A 21,142-nucleotide genomic window follows, 5' to 3' on the forward strand; every position below is an offset into this window, starting at 1 on the left:
ATGATTTTGGAATGAGATGTTCGACGAGCAGGTGTCCACATACCTTTTGGTCATGTAGTGTAGCTGTGTCCGTGTCCATCTTTGTGTCTTCAATGTAACAAATCTATCCTGAAATCTTCCCAAACTGTACAGTCTGAGCCTTATGGCTACAGATGCTTTTGTTTTCCAGGAAAAGTCTTCCTTATCTGTCTCAAGGCCTCTGAGCCCTCTCTCTAGTTGCAAAATTACTGCAACTTTCCTTAAATTTCCCCGGATCTCCAGAAATCCTAGTTGGAAGATTCCGGATTTCCTCCTGATTCCGGGAATCCTCCAACTGGGAACAAGGGATTATTTTGCAACTCTACCTATCTCTTTCTCTAGCCTGGTTTATACCTGCCGCTGCCATGCATCCTGTGTCTTGATCTAGTCCACATTCGGATTATATGCCCACATATTCAGAAATGCATCTACACATGGTATTAAAATGTGTATTTTATCCACATTGTGATCTCATTTCCTGGTCTCTCCCTGTATGCAAATTATTTTTATTATTATTTATCCATTTTTCGCCCCAATTTCGTGATATCCAATTGGTAGTTACAGTCTTGTCCCATCGCTGCAACTCCCGTACGGACTCGGGAGAGGCGAAGGTCGAGAGCCAAGTGTCCTCCGAAACATGACCCTGCCAAGCCGCACTGCTTCTTGACACACTGCTCGCTTAACCCGGAAGCCAGCCGCACCAATGTGTCGGAGGAAACACCGTACACTTGGCGACCGTGTCAGCATGCATGCGCCCGGCCCGCCACAGGAGTCGCTAGAGCGCGATGGGACAAGGACATCCTGGCCGGCCAAACCCTCCCCTAACTCGGACGACGCTGGGCCAATTGTGCACCGCCTCATGAGTCTCTCGGTCACGGCCGGCTGCGACACAGCCCGGGATCGGTCTGTAGTGACGCCTCAAGCACTGCGATGCAGTGCCTTAGACCGCTGCGCCACCCGGGAGGTCGTATGCAAATTATTTGACAGATTCTTTCAAAATAATATTTATTTTAAGACGCATATTAATGCCATAAGTCAGTAGCACCACCTGTCATTGATTTTAGAGGACGGCACAATGATGATTGAAATGGTTTCACTGTCCAGATCCGTGTACACTTGTAAGGTATCCAGACACAATGCATGCCTGACTACCTCCGGAGGTGGTCAGGAAGATCACAATCAGATCAAAATGCGTATTTTAATTGTCTACACGTCTAAAAATGTGGCCACAATCCGAAATGTGGACAAGATCAGGACAAAGGACGCATGTTAGAACCAGGTATAAACGGGGCTTCTGTCTCTCAGCAAAGGCCATTCTGTAGGTAGCAGGAACCTTGAGCCTATCATTGACTAGAAGTGCTTTATTTATGCACTTTTCTCTGTAACACCCAGGTGCAGAATAACACCATTCACTGGACTGGACCCAGTACTGGGGGTCCTCTGCTCATTTCATTACAAACAAGTGATAAACAGTTTGTTACCAAACACAAAACACAGGATCTGGCATGCACATTGATGTTTAATGTAATAGTCTGGCCTTGAACTGTGTTGACCTGTGTGTGTGTGGTGCTGGCTCCATTTGTTCTCTCCCTTTCAGAGGGATAATAGGATGAGACCTTCAGCATGCTGAATACAGAGGCAAGCGTGTGTGTGTGTGTGTGTGTGTGTGTGTTTGTGCTTCCACATATAGAAAAGTTCACAATTGTCCCCTTTTTCCTGATCTGTCTGTGTCGGGATTATCATTTTACCTCCAGGTAACTGTCTACATTGTCTCCTGAGTGGCGCAGTGGTCTAAGGCACTGCATCGCAGTGCTAACTGTGTCACTAGAGATCCTGGTTCGAATCCAGGCTCTGTCGCAGCCGGCCGCGACCGGGAGACTCATGGGCGGCGCACAATTGGCCCAGCGTCGTCCAGGGTAGGGGAGGGAATGGCCGGCAGGGATGTAGCTCAGTTGATAGAGCATGGCGTTTGCAACGCCAGGGTTGTGGGTTCAATTCCCACAGGGGGCCAGTATAAAAAAATAAATATGTAAGTCGCTCTGGATAAGAGCGTCTGCTAAATGACTAAAATGTAAATGTACATGCACAGTGCCCTTGCTGTTTAGTATTAATACATGTATTTGTAGATGCAGAGATGTTTGCTGATGTTTTCTACTGAAATCTGATGTCCGCTTGCACCTGCAGTGAATGAGAGAGTAGGCTGTGCAGTAGCCTATATGTGCCAGTCAGTGAATGAGAGAGTAGGCTGTGCAGTAGCCTATATGTGCCAGTCAGTGAATGAGAGAGTAGGCTGTGCAGTAGCCTATATGTGCCAGTCAGTGAATGAGAGAGTAGGCTGTGCAGTAGCCTATATGTGCCAGTCAGTGAATGAGAGAGTAGGCTGTGCAGTAGCCTATATGTGCCAGTCAGTGAATGAGAGAGTAGGCTGTGCAGTAGCCTATATGTGCCAGTCAGTGAATGAGAGAGTAGGCTGTGCAGTAGCCTATATGTGCCAGTCAGTGAATGAGAGAGGATATGTGGTCTGATGCGCTTGTCCAGCTGCATTAGCAGCACTGCATTTACACTTTAGTCATTTAGCAGACGCTCTTATCCAGAGCCACTTAGAGTTAGTGAGTGCATACATTTTCATACTGGCCCCCCATGGGAAACGAACCCACAACCCTGGTGTTGCAAGCGCCATGCTCTACCAACTGAGCTACAGGGGACGGTACTACCAGGGTTGTTCAACCAGACTAATAGAAAATCAGCCTTCACCTCATTTCACCTGCACTAAAAGCCTCATGTCACCTGCACTAAAAGCCTCATTTCACCTGCACTAAAAGCCATGGCAGAACACAGCATGTGACTCATAGAAGACAGGGTCAGGGCTACAGTAGCAGACTGGTGCTGGGTCGTATTCATTAGGTACCCGGACGGAAGAAAACAGGCTGAAACAGGGAGGGGACACCTGAAATTGTCCAATAAGAAACATTTGTTTTCTTTTCCTGTTGCAAAAATGTTTTGCTAAGGTGTGCCCTAATGAAGAGGACCCTGTTAGAGGAGCCTCATCAAAGCACTACAACATGAAATGCTTTCTTAGTCTAATCAAGTAATAATGTAGTCATCTGGTGAATGCTTTTATCCAAGGCGACTAAAAGAGAGAGAGATATACTCAATGCAAATTTGCTTGTCGAGAGTCTGATGTCAGAATTCAACATTCTGATTGTTTTCCTTACCTTTCAGAATGCAAATAACATATTTAATTCATTCATCATTAAGAAATGGCAACTACTACAGTCTAACCTTTCAAGTGTCCTGTCCTTACCTGTACTCCAACTTGCTTTGTGGCTTAGAAATGATTGTACGGTAATGTATTACTTTTTCCATTGAGGCCTGCTCTGCGTCAAAGACTACAGCATTACAATGTCACAGTTATTTCCATTGTTTGTCCTTCATCCTTCCTGACCCTTTTTCTGTTTTGTTATTTATCCTCAGTAAGTGTGACAGAGGCAGAGCTATTGAAAGTGTGGAATCAAAAGCATAAAGTTGCACCCTGACCCTTAAAAAAAAGGTCCTACAGGTCCTATGTGGGATTTTTCCTGCAGTCTTAGGCCAACATACAATATACACTGAGTGTACAAAACATTAGGAACATGTTCCTAATATTGAGTTGCACCCCCTTTTGCCCTCAGAACAGCCTCAAATCGTCAGGGCATGGACTCTACAAGGTGTCGAAAGCGTTCCACAGGGATGCTGGCCTATGTTGAATCCAATGCTTCCCACAGTTTGGTCAAGTTGGCTGGATGTCCTTTGGGTGGTGGACCATTCTTGAGACACACAGGAAACTGCTCAGTGTGAAAAACCCAGCAGCGTTGCAGTTCTTGACACACTTAAACTGGTGCGCCTAGCACCCACTACCATAAGTGCCCCCCGTTCAAAGGCACTTCAATATTTGGTCTTGCCCATTCACCCTCTGAATGGCACACATACATAATCCATATCTCAATTGTCCTTCTTTAACCTGTCTCCTCCCCTTCATCTACACTGATTGAAGTGGATTTAACAAGTGACATGAGTAAGGCTTCATAACTTTCACCTGGTCAGTCTGTCATGGAAAGAGTGTTTTGTACACTCAGTGCATTTTCAATGCAAATACTTAGAGCTACACTACCAGTCAAAAGTTTTATAACACACCAACACATTCAAGGGTTTTTCTTTATGTTTACTATTTTCTACATTGTAGAATAACAGTGAAGACATCAAAACCATGAAATAACACATATGGAATCATGTAGTAACCAAAAAAGTGTTAAACAAATAAAAAAATATTTTATATCTGAGATTCTTCAAATAGCCACCCTTTGCCTTGATGACAGCTTTGCACAATCTTGGCATTCTCTCAACCAGCTTCACCTGGAATGCTTTTCCAACACTCTTGAAGGAGTTCCCGCATATGCTGAGCACTTTTCCTTCACTCTGCTGTCCGACTCAACCCAAACTATCTCAATTTGGTTGAGGTCGGGGGATTGTGGAGGCCAGGTCATCTGATGCAGCACTTCATCACTCTCCTTCTTGGTAAAATAGCCCTTACACAGCCTGGAGGTGTGTTGGGTCATTGTCCTGTTGAAAAACAAATGACAGTCCCACTAAGCCCAAACCAGATGGGATGGTGTATCGCTGCAGAATGCTGTGGTAGCCATGCTGGTTAAGTGTGCCTTGAATTCTAAATAAATCACAGACAGTGTCACCAGCAAAGCACCCCCACACCATAACACCACCTCCTCCATGCTTTACGGTGGGAAATACACATGCGGAGATCATCCGTTCACACACACCGCGTCTCACAAAGACACGGTGGTTGGAACCATCGGTCTAATGTCCATTGCTCGTGTTTCTTGGCCCAAGCAAGTCTCTAATTATTATTGGTGTCCTTTAATAGTGGTTTCTTTGCAGCAATTCGACCATGAAGGCCTGATTCACACAGTCTCCTCTGAACAGTTGATGTTGAGATGTGTTTGTTACTTGAACTCTGTGAAGCATTTATTTGGGCTGCAATTTCTGAGGCTGGTAACTCTAATGAACTCTGGGTCTTCCATTCCTGTGGCGGTCCTCATGAGAGCCAGTTTCATCATAGCGCTTGATGGTTTTTGCGACTGCACTTGAAGAACCTTTCAATGTAATGATGGACTGTCGTTTCTCTTTGCTTATTTGAGCTGTTCTTGCCCTAATATGGACTTGGTCTTTTACCAAATAGGGCCATCTTCTGTATACCCCCCCTACCTTGTCACAACACAACTGATTGGCTCAAACGCATTAAGAAGGAATGAAATTCCACAAATTAACTTTTAAGAAGGCACACCTGTTAATTGAAATGTATTCCAGGTGACTATCTCATGAAGCTGGTTGAGAGAATGCCAAGTGTGCAAAGCTGTCATCATTGATTTGTTTAACACTTTATTGGTTACTACATGATTCCTTCACTATTATTATACAATGTAGAAAATAGTCAAAAAGAAATACCCTTGAATGAGTAGGTGTTCTAAAACTTTTGACCGGTAGTGTATATTGATCTATTTTATTCAGAAAAACATAATGCAAGTCCTTTATACTGCAAAACTTTGTTTATCCATTAAAGTATTTATGGTAAGCAAATTGGATTGTCCCAGTAGTGATGTGTAGAGTTGTAGTGATTGGGGATTTAGAGATATCTATGATTTGAAATGCTAGAAAGTGAAAAGTATTTCATATATTGTATAGATCAATAAATGCAAAGTAGTATAATGTCTGTCCACAATTGTATGTCATTGGTACCACCTTGAAAATCACTACAAGGACTTTGATAATTCTCTCGTGTCAGTCTGTTATATCTGGTGTTATTCTCCTGTCTTATCCGGTGTCCTGTGTGAATTTAAGTATGCTCCCTTTAATTCTCTCTCTCTCTCCCTCCTCTCCCGGAGGACCTGAGTCCTAGGACCATGCCTCAGGACTACCTGGCCTGATGACTCCTTGCTGTCCCCAGTCCACCTGGTCGTGCTGCTGCTCCAGTTTCCACTCTTCTGCCTGCGGCTATGGAACCCTGACCTGTTCACCGGACGTGCTACCTTGTCCCAGACCTGCTGTTTTCAACTCTCTCTCTCTCTCTCTCTCTCTCTACCGCACCTGCTATTTCAACCTCTAAATGCCCAGCTATGAAAAGCCAAGTAACATTTACTAATGATGTACTGACCTGTTGCAACCTCTACAACCACTGTGATTATTATTTGACGTTTTAACACCTTGGAGAAAAATCTGGCCTTAATGGCCATGTACTGTTATAATCTCCACCCGGCACAGCCAGAAGGGGACTGGCCACCCCTCAGAGCCTGGTTCCTCTCTAGGTTTCTTCCTAGGTTTCTGCCTTTCTAGGGAGTTTTTCCGAGCCACCGTGCTTCTACATCTGCATTGCTTGCCGTTTGGGGTTTTAGGCTGGGTTTCTGTATAGCACTTTGTGACATCTGATGATGTAAAAAGGGCTTTATAAATACAATTTGATTGATTGATTATTGGGGAAGGGGTTTAAAAATAATTATAATACAAATATTCTTGAAAATCGAGGAAATTACACTGAAAATATAAATGCAAAATGTAAAGTGTTGGTCCCATGTTTCATGAGCTGAAATAAAAGATCCCAGAAATGTTCCATACACACAAAAAGCTTATTTCTCTCAAATTTCGTGCAGATATTTGTTTACATCCCTGTTAGTGAGCATTTCTCCCTTTTCAATTCTCTGGCAACATCTCTGGTGGACATTCCTGCAGTGAGCATGCCAATTGCATGCTCCCTCAAAACTTAAGGCATCTATGGCATTGTGTTGTGACAAAACTGCACATTTTAGAGTGGCCTTTTATTGTCCCCAGCACAAGGTGCACTTGTGTAATGATCATGCTGTTTAATCAGCTTCTTGATATGCCACACCTGTCAGGTAGATGGATTATCTTGGAGGAGAAATGCTCATTAACAGGGATGTAAACACGTTTCTGCACAAAAATAGAAAAATATACGTTTTTTGTGCGTATGGAACATTTCTGGGATCTTTTATTTTAGCTCATGAAAGATGGGACCAACACTTTCCATGTTGCGTTTATATTTATGTTAAGCGTATGTAGAATATTGGCCTGTTGGAAACTACAACCCCCTAGTATGTAGAATATTGGCCTGTTGGAAACTACAACCCCCTAGTATGTAGAATATTGGCCTGTTGGAAACTACAACCCCCTAGTATGTAGAATATTGGCCTGTTGGAAACTACAACCCCCTAGTATGTAGAATATTGGCCTGTTGGAAACTACAACCCCCTAGTATGTAGAATATTGGCCTGTTGGAAACTACAACCCCCTAGTATGTAGAATATTGGCCTGTTGGAAACTACAACCCCCTAGTATGTAGAATATTGGCCTGTTGGAAACTACAACCCCCTAGTATGTAGAATATTGGCCTGTTGGAAACTACAACCCCCTAGTATGTAGAATATTGGCCTGTTGGAAACTACAACCCCCTAGTATGTAGAATATTGGCCTGTTGGAAACTACAACCCCCTAGTATGTAGAATATTGGCCTGTTGGAAACTACAACCCCCTAGTATGTAGAATATTGGCCTGTTGGAAACTACAACCCCCTAGTATGTAGAATATTGGCCTGTTGGAAACTACAACTCCCTAGTATGTAGAATATTGGCCTGTTGGAAACTACAACCCCCTAGTATGTAGAATATTGGCCTGTTGGAAACTACAACCCCCTAGTATGTAGAATATTGGCCTGTTGGAAACTACAACCCCCTAGTATGTAGAATATTGGCCTGTTGGAAACTACAACCCCCTAGTATGTAGAATATTGGCCTGTTGGAAACTACAACCCCCTAGTATGTAGAATATTGGCCTGTTGGAAACTACAACCCCCTAGTATGTAGAATATTGGCCTGTTGGAAACTACAACCCCCTAGTATGTAGAATATTGGCCTGTTGGAAACTACAACTCCCTAGTATGTAGAATATTGGCCTGTTGGAAACTACAACTCCCTACTACATCGCACATTTCAGACTTGATCTGATTTATCTCTACAGAAACTGCACATCGAGCTCACAGAAAAAAAGAACAAAATGGAATTCAAATATTTGAACCAACATCAGTCAATTAGTTGTTTAAAAGCCCCCAAAATAACCGAAATGTTGGTGAATTGCTCAGCACTAACGCCCACTGGTGTTTAAAGTCATTAAGCTACCATATTAGTTGATTTAGAATTGTAACCAAATAAATAAATACATCCCCAGAATACCATACCCATATGCCACCACAATTCAAGAATGACCAAACTAAGAACGATGACGAAGATACTATTTAGTCCAATTAGGACCCAGATTAAGCCTAGGCCTACTCCTGGACTCAATGGAAAATCTCCATTAAAGTGTTTTTCAATCCAAGACTAGGTTTAGGATATGTGTCTGGGAAACCAGCCCTTTCAGTTTAAATTATTTGCAAACTGTGGCATATCTAACTTGACTACTGTGTGATGGCATATTTATACTAATGCTAATGGAGATAGCGTGCACACTGCACAGCCACACAGTAGATTCACAGTCCAAGGCCTTCATGTAAATGTAGCTCATGGACAGAGAGCACCACAAACCCCACATGGATTACAGTGAGTCTTCAATCCCTTTTTAATTTCTGCCTTGCGGGCTCAGTCTCCATGAAACGGGAGCTCTAAATCAATAAATATAAACATGATTTTTTAGGTTTCATGATAATACCATTAGTAAGCCCCTTTTTCATTGTGATTTGGTCAGTCCTATGAATGCATTCATCAATGCATTAACCCAAATGAGGGACTACAGAGGATTCTTGTTTGGGGCAGTCTAGTTAATTACATTACTTGGGTTGTTTACTAGCAAATTGAAGGCCATTTTGTATGGGATGTCAATGTGAATCTGCAGTATGTCCATGGACACAGACTGTCTGATTGTATATCCAGCATTGAAGTATGAGAACACAGTGGGGTGTCTGCTCTCTACTGGCATAAAAATCTAACCGCAATAAAAGGAGTGAACGTGGTTTCACCATCATGATCCACGTCATTATTTAGGCCCAGAACTGTACCCATAAAATCGTCTCTGAACTACACAATTTTCCAGCGGCTAGGCCTAGCGGTTGTTTGGATAGGGCCATTGACTTTCCTAGTATTTCAGAACCATGGACAAAGCATTACATTTTAACTTAAGACTAGAGAAAGACATCTTCAGTCAGCAAGCTACATAAAGTATTGACGGGTTCAATCCCAGCTCATTATTTGATAGGATCAGAAGACAAATGGAAATTGGGTGTCATTATATGTTTAGGTCTCGACTCACAATCTGACAGTTCATAGAGACTGCCATCTAGTGGACAATGTCTGACAGCACAGAGAGACTTGTGGACAATGTCTGACAGTACAGAGAGACTGCCAATCTAGTGGACAATGTCTGACAGTACAGAGATACTAATTTCTAGTGGACAATGTCTGACAGCACAGAGACTGCCATCTTCTGGACAATGTTTGACAGTACAGAGAGACTGCCATCTAGTTGACAATGTCTGACAGCACAGAGAGACTGCCATCTTGTGGACAATGTCTGACAGTACAGAGATAATGCTTTCTAGTGGACAATGGAAGCACTTCCATGACCATAATGTTCAGTATAAGCAGACTACTGCATTGCATCACACACACAACCACCCATCCACACCTATATCCACAGTACACACCAAGGGCTAAACACATCCACACACACAAACAGTAGAGGTGTGCACTAGAGACTGTAGGGACATAAATGAGACAGAACCCAAAGGCAGTTTACTTTGTCAACACTTAAAATGAAATATATTTTTTACAAAACAGAAAAGAAACAGAACAACAATTCATAGAGCTGCTTTTGTCATTTGCAGAGGGAACTTTACACGGGACTTTAAATGGTAACACTTTACTCGAGGCGGAGAGACATAACCCCTACATAACACACTGTCATAAGCATGACAAAGCATTTTTTTTTTTATGATACGACAGTTCAAGACAGGCACTATGCCCTTCTTACGACAGTGCTCATAAGGCGCTATGTCATGTCACCACAAGTAAAGTGTTATAAAGAGTTTGTCACATAATGAGCTCTTTTAGGATTATTATTATTATACACACACTGGCTCTTGGCATCACTCATATGACTTACGAACCATCGAAACATTTACACACCATAAAAATGCATCTCCTTCCATTGAACTTAAAACAGTAATACTCTTTTAAGACGACACAGCTTTGAAATGGCGGACCTATAGGAATGGACGTCCTACTCTGTATCCCCTCCCATTCCCACGACAAATCAAATGGAGACAATTTACATACACGGCTCACTATTATGGGCCTGCAGGACTGGAGGGTGTGCATAGGAGTCATAGTCTTCTGCCCCAGCCGCCTGCAGGGTGACCGTGTTAGATTTTGTTTTCTTCCCTCCTTCTGTCCGTCCTTCCAGATAAGAGGGATGCCCTCTGGCTTGGACACCAGTGCTTTGGCGATGACCACGCACACATGCTCTGACCGAGGAGAATCATCGCTTTACAGAGAGAGAGAGAAACAAAGGAGGGGAGAGGGAGAGAGAGAGAGAGAGAGCACCTGTTCTCTCCATTGTGCAAACAGATGTAAACAAACAGGGTATGTAGGGAATGAAGGGAGAACTTCAGAGGGGGGGGGAGAGTGTGCTCCTTCAACGATTTGATTGACAGATTCAGGGACCTATGAAATAAATAACAGGAAGGGGATAGGGGGAGGGGTGTTCACTGCCGAGTTTACTGTGCTTTTCTATCCGCCCAATAGGACGTGGTGCCACTGCGGCAGCGGCGACTGTGCAAGAGGGACCTCCGCTGACTCTGAGGGGCGGAGCACAAAGAGCATGAGGCGACCAATAGGAGTAAGGGGTCAGGGGGCACACGGCTAGCTTCTGACTGATGACCATAGGAAATGCCTTATACAAGGTAAACAGCAACACAGACACCCCGACACCCATCACCCTGTCACGTTTGTCCTCCTCTCCTTCTCCCCTCAGACAGCAGTCTCTGTAATCATACAAAAAGAAATAAGGTAGAAAATGTCTACAACGTCACCCCCCTCCCTCCCCACATTCAACTTAAGGACCATATTTATTATTTTTCTATTATATATATATATATATGTATATATATACACACACACACAACAATGTGCCTTTGAGGCAGTTGGTAAGGAGTGGAGAGGAGGGGGACAGAAGTCACTGTTGTTCTGCAGGAGGACTGACTGAGGTTTCAGAGGCGGTTTCAGTCCTTTTTCATTCATTTTTTCCTTCATCTACACGGTTTCCACAGAGATGTTCCACGGAGATGTTCCACAGAGATGCATTGTAAAAGAAAACCGGGGTTTGTTCGGGAATTGGGGACGAAAGTCAGAGTTTGGTGTTGGTCTGGGGTTGGTTGGATGGATGTTCTGGGTTCAGGGGTTAGTAAACCCAGGACACAGGGACCCACTGGGCGGTGGTGCACACCAGGTTCACGGCCTCCTCCAGCAGACGGATGGTGTCGTCAATCTCGTTGTTGATGATGGTCTGGTCAAAGTAATGGGCGTAGGTCTTCTGGAGGCCCTCTGACTCCTTCTGCAGCCGCTGGAGGGAGTCATCCTGGAGGGAGGAGGGGAGGAGGAGGAGAGGGAAGAGAGAGAGTCAGAATAACGGGAAGAAAATACACTTGTTCCAGGCATTGTGGGAAGGGTAGAGTCACACAATGGAAAGAAAGAGGAAATGGTACTCCCGGAGACTCCAAACTATTGGTATACTCAAAAACAACAAACCATTGACACACAAACACAATACACACACCTATAAAATGTGTGTATATGAGCTAAACTACTTCTACATATCCAGTACTTACAGGCAGTTTCCTGCACCACTTGGGAAGCTTGGGTGCAAGGAGAAAGGCATGCCAAAGAAAAATCAACAGGAATGCACACAGACAGGACACATGCAGTGTGATGGACCTTTCACCACAGCAAAATTACAGAGACAACCCAAAACATGACGGACACAGTAGCAGTGTGTGTGTGTGTGTGTTGGCCCTAACCTCGTTCATTCCAGGGGTGATGGTGGGAGCTGCGATGAACACAACGTAAGGGGCAAACTCAGCCGTCCTCAACACCTTGAGTGCCTGAAGAGAAACAAGAGATGACTGACAGAAAACTGACTAGTAAGCTACATTTAAAAACTCTCCACAGTATCAATGAACAGGAAGTGTATTTTCAACCGGCAGAACTAAAACTTAGAGCTTAATGAAGGTTAGGTTTAAGAGTGAGGGTTAGGTTAGAGTTAAGGTTAGAGTTAAGGTCAGGTATATTTTAATTTAGGTTAAGGGTCAGGGAAAGACATAAAAGTTAACATTAGGTCAGCGTCCACCATCATTGATTTTCTGCCGGTGGAATATATACTGCTTAATAAATACTGGACTCACAAAAACAACCCCACCCATCTCCACCCCACACAAAAACAACCCCACCCATCTCCACCCCACACAAAAACATCCCCACCCATCTCCACCCACACACAAAACAACCCCACCCATCTCCACCCCACACAAAAACAACCCCACCCATCTCCACCCCACACAAAAACAACCCCACCCATCTCCACCCCACACAAAAACATCCCCACCCATCTCCACCCCACACAAAAACAACCCCACCCATCTCCACCCCACACAAAAACAACCCCACCCATCTCCACCCCACACAAAAACAACCCCACCCATCTCCACCTCACATTTAAAAAAAACACCCATCTCCACCTCACATAAAAACAACCCCACCCATCTCCACCTCACACAAAAACATCCCCACCCATCTCCACCCCACACAAAAACAACCCCACCCATCTCCACCCCACACAAAAAACAACCCCACCCATCTCCACCCCACACAAAAACAACCCCACCCATCTCCACCCCACACAAAAACAACCCCACCCATCTCCACCCCACACAAAAACAACCCCACCCATCTCCACCCCACACAAAAACAACCCCACCCATCTCCACCCACATAAAAAACAACACCCATCTCCACCCCACACAAAAAACAACCCCACCCATCTCCACCTCACATAAAAACAACCCCACCCAACTCCACCCCACACAAAAACAACCCCACCCATCTCCACCCCACACAAAAACAACCCCACCCATCTCCACCCCACATAAAAAACAACCCCACCCATCTCCACCTCACATTAAAAAAAAACACCCATCTCCACCTCACATAAAAACAACCCCCACCCATCTCCACCCCACAACAAAAACAACCCCCACCCATCTCCACCCCACATAAAAACAACCCCCACCCATCTCCACCTCACATAAAAACACCTACCTGTGGTTCCACGTCCAGTATGGAGATCATACCCTGCTGGTGGATCTGGCGGATGGTCTCTAGCCGTGTGCCGTACATGGCGTCCTCGTGACTACCGTACTCCAGGTAGTCATTGTTACTGATGTCCTGCATCATCTGGTCATGAGTCACAAAGTAGTAGTTCTTCCCATTCTCCTCATCCTTCTTTGGAGGTCTGGTTGTGTCTGTGGGGAGAGGGAGAGGGAGTGAGAGAGAGGGGGGAGGGAGGGAGGGAGAGAGGGAGGGAGAGAGAGAGAGAGAGAGGAGGGAGGGGTGAGTGTGATAGAAACTGATTGGAGGTTCCTACAATCAAGTTCTGTCTTAGTGCATAGATTTCCATGTAGTTGTTGTGATGTTGGTAGTGGTGTGGTGATGGTATTGGTGGGGGTGGTGGTAGTGGTGTGTTAGTGGTGGTGTGGTAGTGGTGTGTTAGTGGTGGTGTGGTAGTGATGTGGTGGTGGTGATGTGGTAGTGTGGTAGTAATGTGGTGGTGTGGTGGTAGTAATGTGGTAGTGATGTGGTAGTGGTGTGGTGGTAGTGATGTGGTGTGGTGTGGTAGTGGTAGTAGTGGTGTGGTAGTGGTGTGGTAGTGGTAGTAGTGGTGTGGTAGTGGTAGTAGTGGTGTAGTGGTGTGGTAGTGTGGTAGTGGTGGTAGTGGTGTGGTGGTGTGGTAGTGGTGTGGTGGTGGTGTGGTAGTAGTGATGTGGTAGTGGTGTGGTAGTGGTGTGGTGGTAGTAATGTGGTAGTGGTGTGGTGGTGGTGTGGTAGTAGTGATGTGGTAGTGGTGTGGTGTGTGTCTTACGAGGAATGGGGTAGGCAAATCGGTCTGGGTGCTTAGTGATGAGCGTGTTCTTGATGTGCCTCCTGCCAACTCCATGGGCCCCTGGAGAGAGAGACATCAGACAAGACAATGAGACAGAGACATTAAATAATGTGTTGCCAATTGTTCCCCTTTTGTTAACACTACCTAAGAACCATCTGTCTAACGTACCCAACAAGACAAGTGTTTTCCTCTTGAACGCAGGCAGTTTGACCACCTCTTCATACGTGACCAGGTCTAGTTGGTCAAACACTGAAACAGAGGGGGTGAAAGGCATTAGAGATGACAGTTCACAGAGCCATAGGAATAATGAAACACACACAATGGAAGGGGGTCGTCTGTAGTGCACAGCACAGTGAGGTGAATCAAATGAATGGCTTAAATAAAGAACGGATAAATCATCACTGAAATACGTTTACCGATAACTGTGTGAAAGAGATTGTGGTTTGTTTTTGCCATCTAAAAAAGGGCCTAAGTGTGATTGGAATTATTTTAATCACAAGTTCAATACTTCAGGTCTGTGACAGACGGACAAACAAGGACACATAAAACATAAAAACAAGGACGAACAAATGAAACAACGAAATAGAAGTTCAAACTGGTTACTGATGTCAAACAAGGAAAAGAGACTGAATAAAGTAGAGGATAGAGGGAGAGAAACGGAGGAGGGCGTCATTGGGCATCATTCAGAGTTACTTACATGCAGCCAAGCCATTGGGTAAGAGACGCGTGAAAGATAGACAGAACAGAGGGAAGGAGGGAGGGGAGGGTTAATAGAAGAAAACTTAAAATAAAAACATTACAGTACATAGCTTGGACTCGGAGGCCAGGATGTTAATGGCAGGAGCGTTAGACATGTAACATTCAGTCAACATTGAGACAACGTTTAGAGGGGAGCTCTTTGAGGGAGGAAAGGGGGCCGTTCTGGGGAAAGAACACGCAGCATTAGTCAGACTCATTTGGAAACCATTTCACAGACCGCATGCAGTACAGTAGTAAGCTATGTGATCCAAACATTTAGCTCTACAGACGGGAATTGGTCTTTATTATACAATAAAAAAAATACTACATTCAGAATTGAGACAATTTTTTGGCAGTGAATAAAGCTGCAAGAGAATATCAAACAAGGAATAACATTTGAATGCATCATACAATATAAAATACAACGGCAACATTTGGAATATCTAATAGCCAACATGTCAAGCAAAACACTTTTACACACACACACGTAGTTCCACTGAATAAATAATTGGTTTCTGATTGTATTACTAAAACATGCGGTGTGTGTGTGTGTGTGTGTGTGTACCTGCGTTGTGCTTGGCCAGGTACTTGTCTTTGTACTGTTTCTTCTTCTTGCCAAACCAGGTACAGCTGGCCTGCTGCTCCTGCTTGGTCTTCTCCATGGCGATACACGCCACACGCCTGGAGGGGGTGTAGTAAAATGTAAGGAAATACAGATACTTCACTTATTTTAAATCTGTGGTAACGGCCCTCAAAACCAAAGACCAGCGATGAAGTCACATTTCTGCTGAATAATTAGAAAAATATACAGCACTTTTCCTATGAGGATTTTTAGCAATTCTTGCATTATAATTTCAATCCACTTCCTGAATTGGAATTGGAATGGAAGTACCAACCCTGCCGGGTTGTACAGTATGGGTTCCATGGGTTCTGTCCTCACCACTCTTGTAGTTCTGGTGACGGTATGAGCCCTGCGGTTCCGTTCTTAGTGTTCTCCAGCTTGCCCTGCCACCAGTTATGGTCGTCCTTACTGATGATCTGGATGATGTCACCCACCCGGAAGCGGATCCCGGCCTCCTTACAGGGGATGAGGTCATCCTTGGCCATCCTTGGCAGGGTCGCAGCGCCTACGTTTGTTACACTCAAACAGTGTCTCCTCTCATATGCTGAACTGGTCGCATTGTGGATTTTGGTTAAAACATGATTTTGGACAATGTTCATGGAACTCAGCTTAAAACGTACTTGCAGACTTGAAAACCCTTGCCTATTGTAGAGCGCGCCTCCTACTTCCACTGCTGAACGAAAACCCATGATTTTGGACCCTGTTTTCATGCGAAAAGGCTAAAAGAAATGTTTCACGTTTGTTACACTCAAACAGTGTCTCCTCTCATATGCTGAACTGGTCGCATTGTGGATTTTGGCTTAAAACATGATTTTGGACAATGTTCATGGAACTCAGCTTAAAACGTACTTGCAGACTTGAAAACCCTTGCCTATTGTAGAGCGCGCCTCCTACTTCCACTGCTGAACGAAAACCCATGATTTTGGACCCTGTTTTCATGCGAAAAGGCTAAAAGAATTGTTTCACGTTTGTTACACTCAAACAGTGTCTCCTCTCATATGCTGAACTGGTCGCATTGTGGATTTTGGTTAAAACATGATTTTGGACAATGTTCATGGAACTCAGCTTAAAACGTACTTGCAGACTTGAAAACCCTTGCCTATTGTAGAGCGCGCCTCCTACTTCCACTGCTGAACGAAAACCCATGATTTTGGACCCTGTTTTCATGCGAAAAGGCTAAAAGAAATGTTTCACGTTTGTTACACTCAAACAGTGTCTCCTCTCATATGCTGAACTGGTCGCATTGTGGATTTTGGTTAAAACATGATTTTGGACAATGTTCATGGAACTCAGCTTAAAACGTACTTGCAGACTTGAAAACCCTTGCCTATTGTAGAGCGCGCCTCCTACTTCCACTGCTGAACGAAAACCCATGATTTTGGACCCTGTTTTCATGCGAAAAGGCTAAAAGAAATGTTTCACGTTTGTTACACTCAAACAGTGTCTCCTGTCATATGCTGAACTGGTCGCATTGTGGATTTTGCCAAAAAACATGATTTTGGACAATGTTCATGGAACTCAGCTTAAAACGTACTTGCAGACTTGAAAACCCTTGCCTATTGTAGAGCGCGCCTCCTACTTCCACTGCTGAATGAAAACCCATGATTTTGGACCCTGTTTTCATGCGAAAAGGCTAAAAGAAATGTTTCACGTTTGTTACACTCAAACAGTGTCTCCTCTCATATGCTGAACTGGTCGCATTGTGGATTTTGGTTAAAACATGATTTTGGACAATGTTCATGGAACTCAGCTTAAAACGTACTTGCAGACTTGAAAACCCTTGCCTATTGTAGAGCGCGCCTCCTACTTCCACTGCTGAACGAAAACCCATGATTTTGGACCCTGTTTTCATGCGAAAAGGCTAAAAGAAATGTTTCACGTTTGTTACACTCAAACAGTGTCTCCTCTCATATGCTGAACTGGTCGCATTGTGGATTTGGCCTAAAACATGATTTTGGACAATGTTCATGGAACTCAGCTTAAAACGTACTTGCAGACTTGAAAACCCTTGCCTATTGTAGAGCGCGCCTCCTACTTCCACTGCTGAATGAAAACCCATGATTTTGGACCCTGTTTTCATGCGAAAAGGCTAAAAGAAATGTTTCACGTTTGTTACACTCAAACAGTGTCTCCTCTCATATGCTGAACTGGTCGCATTGTGGATTTTGGTTAAAACATGATTTTGGACAATGTTCATGGAACTCAGCTTAAAACGTACTTGCAGACTTGAAAACCCTTGCCTATTGTAGAGCGCGCCTCCTACTTCCACTGCTGAACGAAAACCCATGATTTTGGACCCTGTTTTCATGCGAAAAGGCTAAAAGAAATGTTTCACGTTTGTTACACTCAAACAGTGTCTCCTCTCATATGCTGAACTGGTCGCATTGTGGATTTTGGGTTAAACATGATTTTGGACAATGTTCATGGAACTCAGCTTAAAACGTACTTGCAGACTTGAAAACCCTTGCCTATTGTAGAGCGCGCCTCCTACTTCCACTGCTGAACGAAAACCCATGATTTTGGACCCTGTTTTCATGCGAAAAGGCTAAAAGAAATGTTTCACGTTTGTTACACTCAAACAGTGTCTCCTCTCATATGCTGAACTGGTCGCATTGTGGATTTTGGTTAAAACATGATTTTGGACAATGTTCATGGAACTCAGCTTAAAACGTACTTGCAGACTTGAAAACCCTTGCCTATTGTAGAGCGCGCCTCCTACTTCCACTGCTGAACGAAAACCCATGATTTTGGACCCTGTTTTCATGCGAAAAGGCTAAAAGAAATGTTTCACGTTTGTTACACTCAAACAGTGTCTCCTCTCATATGCTGAACTGGTCGCATTGTGGATTTTGGTTAAAACATGATTTTGGACAATGTTCATGGAACTCAGCTTAAAACGTACTTGCAGACTTGAAAACCCTTGCCTATTGTAGAGCGCGCCTCCTACTTCCACTGCTGAATGAAAACCCATGATTTTGGACCCTGTTTTCATGCGAAAAGGCTAAAAGAATTGTTTCACGTTTGTTACACTCAAACAGTGTCTCCTCTCATATGCTGAACTGGTCGCATTGTGGATTTTGGTTAAAACATGATTTTGGACAATGTTCATGGAACTCAGCTTAAAACGTACTTGCAGACTTGAAAACCCTTGCCTATTGTAGAGCGCGCCTCCTACTTCCACTGCTGAACGAAAACCCATGATTTTGGACCCTGTTTTCATGCGAAAAGGCTAAAAGAAATGTTTCACGTTTGTTACACTCAAACAGTGTCTCCTCTCATATGCTGAACTGGTCGCATTGTGGATTTTGGTTAAAACATGATTTTGGACAATGTTCATGGAACTCAGCTTAAAACGTACTTGCAGACTTGAAAACCCTTGCCTATTGTAGAGCGCGCCTCCTACTTCCACTGCTGAATGAAAACCCATGATTTTGGACCCTGTTTTCATGCGAAAAGGCTAAAAGAAATGTTTCACGTTTGTTACACTCAAACAGTGTCTCCTCTCATATGCTGAACTGGTCGCATTGTGGATTTTGGGTTAAAACATGATTTTGGACAATGTTCATGGAACTCAGCTTAAAACGTACTTGCAGACTTGAAAACCCTTGCCTATTGTAGAGCGCGCCTCCTACTTCCACTGCTGAACGAAAACCCATGATTTTGGACCCTGTTTTCATGCGAAAAGGCTAAAAGAAATGTTTCACGTTTGTTACACTCAAACAGTGTCTCCTCTCATATGCTGAACTGGTCGCATTGTGGATTTTGGTTAAAACATGATTTTGGACAATGTTCATGGAACTCAGCTTAAAACGTACTTGCAGACTTGAAAACCCTTGCCTATTGTAGAGCGCGCCTCCTACTTCCACTGCTGAACGAAAACCCATGATTTTGGACCATGTTTTCATGCAAAAAGGCTAAAAGAAATGTTTCACGTTTGTTACACTCAAACAGTGTCTCCTCTCATATGCTGAACTGGTCGCATTGTGGATTTTGGTTAAAACATGATTTTGGACAATGTTCATGGAACTCAGCTTAAAACGTACTTGCAGACTTGAAAACCCTTGCCTATTGTAGAGCGCGCCTCCTACTTCCACTGCTGAACGAAAACCCATGATTTTGGACCCTGTTTTCATGCGAAAAGGCTAAAAGAAATGTTTCACGTTTGTTACACTCAAACAGTGTCTCCTCTCATATGCTGAACTGGTCGCATTGTGGATTTTGGTTAAAACATGATTTTGGACAATGTTCATGGAACTCAGCTTAAAACGTACTTGCAGACTTGAAAACCCTTGCCTATTGTAGAGCGCGCCTCCTACTTCCACTGCTGAATGAAAACCCATGATTTTGGACCCTGTTTTCATGCGAAAAGGCTAAAAGAAATGTTTCACGTTTGTTACACTCAAACAGTGTCTCCTCTCATATGCTGAACTGGTCGCATTGTGGATTTTGGTTAAAACATGATTTTGGACAATGTTCATGGAACTCAGCTTAAAACGTACTTGCAGACTTGAAAACCCTTGCCTATTGTAGAGCGCGCCTCCTACTTCCACTGCTGAACGAAAACCCATGATTTTGGACCCTGTTTTCATGCGAAAAGGCTAAAAGAAATGTTTCACGTTTGTTACACTCAAACAGTGTCTCCTCTCATATGCTGAACTGGTCGCATTGTGGATTTTGGTTAAAACATGATTTTGGACAATGTTCATGGAACTCAGCTTAAAACGTACTTGCAGACTTGAAAACCCTTGCCTATTGTAGAGCGCGCCTCCTACTTCCACTGCTGAACGAAAACCCATGATTTTGGACCCTGTTTTCATGCGAAAAGGCTAAAAGAAATGTTTCACGTTTGTTACACTCAAACAGTGTCTCCTCTCATATGCTGAACTGGTCGCATTGTGGATTTTGGTTAAAACATGATTTTGGACAATGTTCATGGAACTCAGCTTAAAACGTACTTGCAGACTTGAAAACCCTTGCCTATTGTAGAGCGCGCCTCCTACTTCCACTGCTGAATGAAAACCCATGATTTTGGACCCTGTTTTCATGCGAAAAGGCTAAAAGAAATGTTTCACGTTTGTTACACTCAAACAGTGTCTCCTCTCATATGCTGAACTGGTCGCATTGTGGATTTTGGTTAAAACATGATTTTGGACAATGTTCATGGAACTCAGCTTAAAACGTACTTGCAGACTTGAAAACCCTTGCCTATTGTAGAGCGCGCCTCCTACTTCCACTGCTGAACGAAAACCCATGATTTTGGACCCTGTTTTCATGCGAAAAGGCTAAAAGAAATGTTTCACGTTTGTTACACTCAAACAGTGTCTCCTCTCATATGCTGAACTGGTCGCATTGTGGATTTTGGTTAAAACATGATTTTGGACAATGTTCATGGAACTCAGCTTAAAACGTACTTGCAGACTTGAAAACCCTTGCCTATTGTAGAGCGCGCCTCCTACTTCCACTGCTGAACGAAAACCCATGATTTTGGACCCTGTTTTC

General features: G+C 43.8%; 1 protein-coding gene across 1 annotated transcript; it reads right to left on the reverse strand.

Moving 5' to 3' along the window:
- Positions 1–11,178: 11,178 nt before the first annotated feature.
- Positions 11,179–16,128, reverse strand: LOC121556941 (peripheral plasma membrane protein CASK-like). The gene is made up of 8 exons (XM_045214208.1): positions 15,962–16,128; positions 15,587–15,702; positions 14,452–14,532; positions 14,263–14,343; positions 13,443–13,645; positions 12,146–12,229; positions 11,957–11,983; positions 11,179–11,706 (listed from the first exon to the last, which is right to left on the reverse strand). Exons 1-8 carry the CDS (start codon positions 16,126–16,128, stop codon positions 11,530–11,532), a joined length of 936 nt encoding a protein of 311 aa, XP_045070143.1. The 3' UTR covers positions 11,179–11,529.
- Positions 16,129–21,142: the final 5,014 nt, after the last annotated feature.

The sequence above is a fragment of the Coregonus clupeaformis genome, unplaced genomic scaffold, assembly GCF_020615455.1.
Source record: "Coregonus clupeaformis isolate EN_2021a unplaced genomic scaffold, ASM2061545v1 scaf0215, whole genome shotgun sequence".
Lineage (NCBI taxonomy): Eukaryota > Metazoa > Chordata > Actinopteri > Salmoniformes > Salmonidae > Coregonus > Coregonus clupeaformis.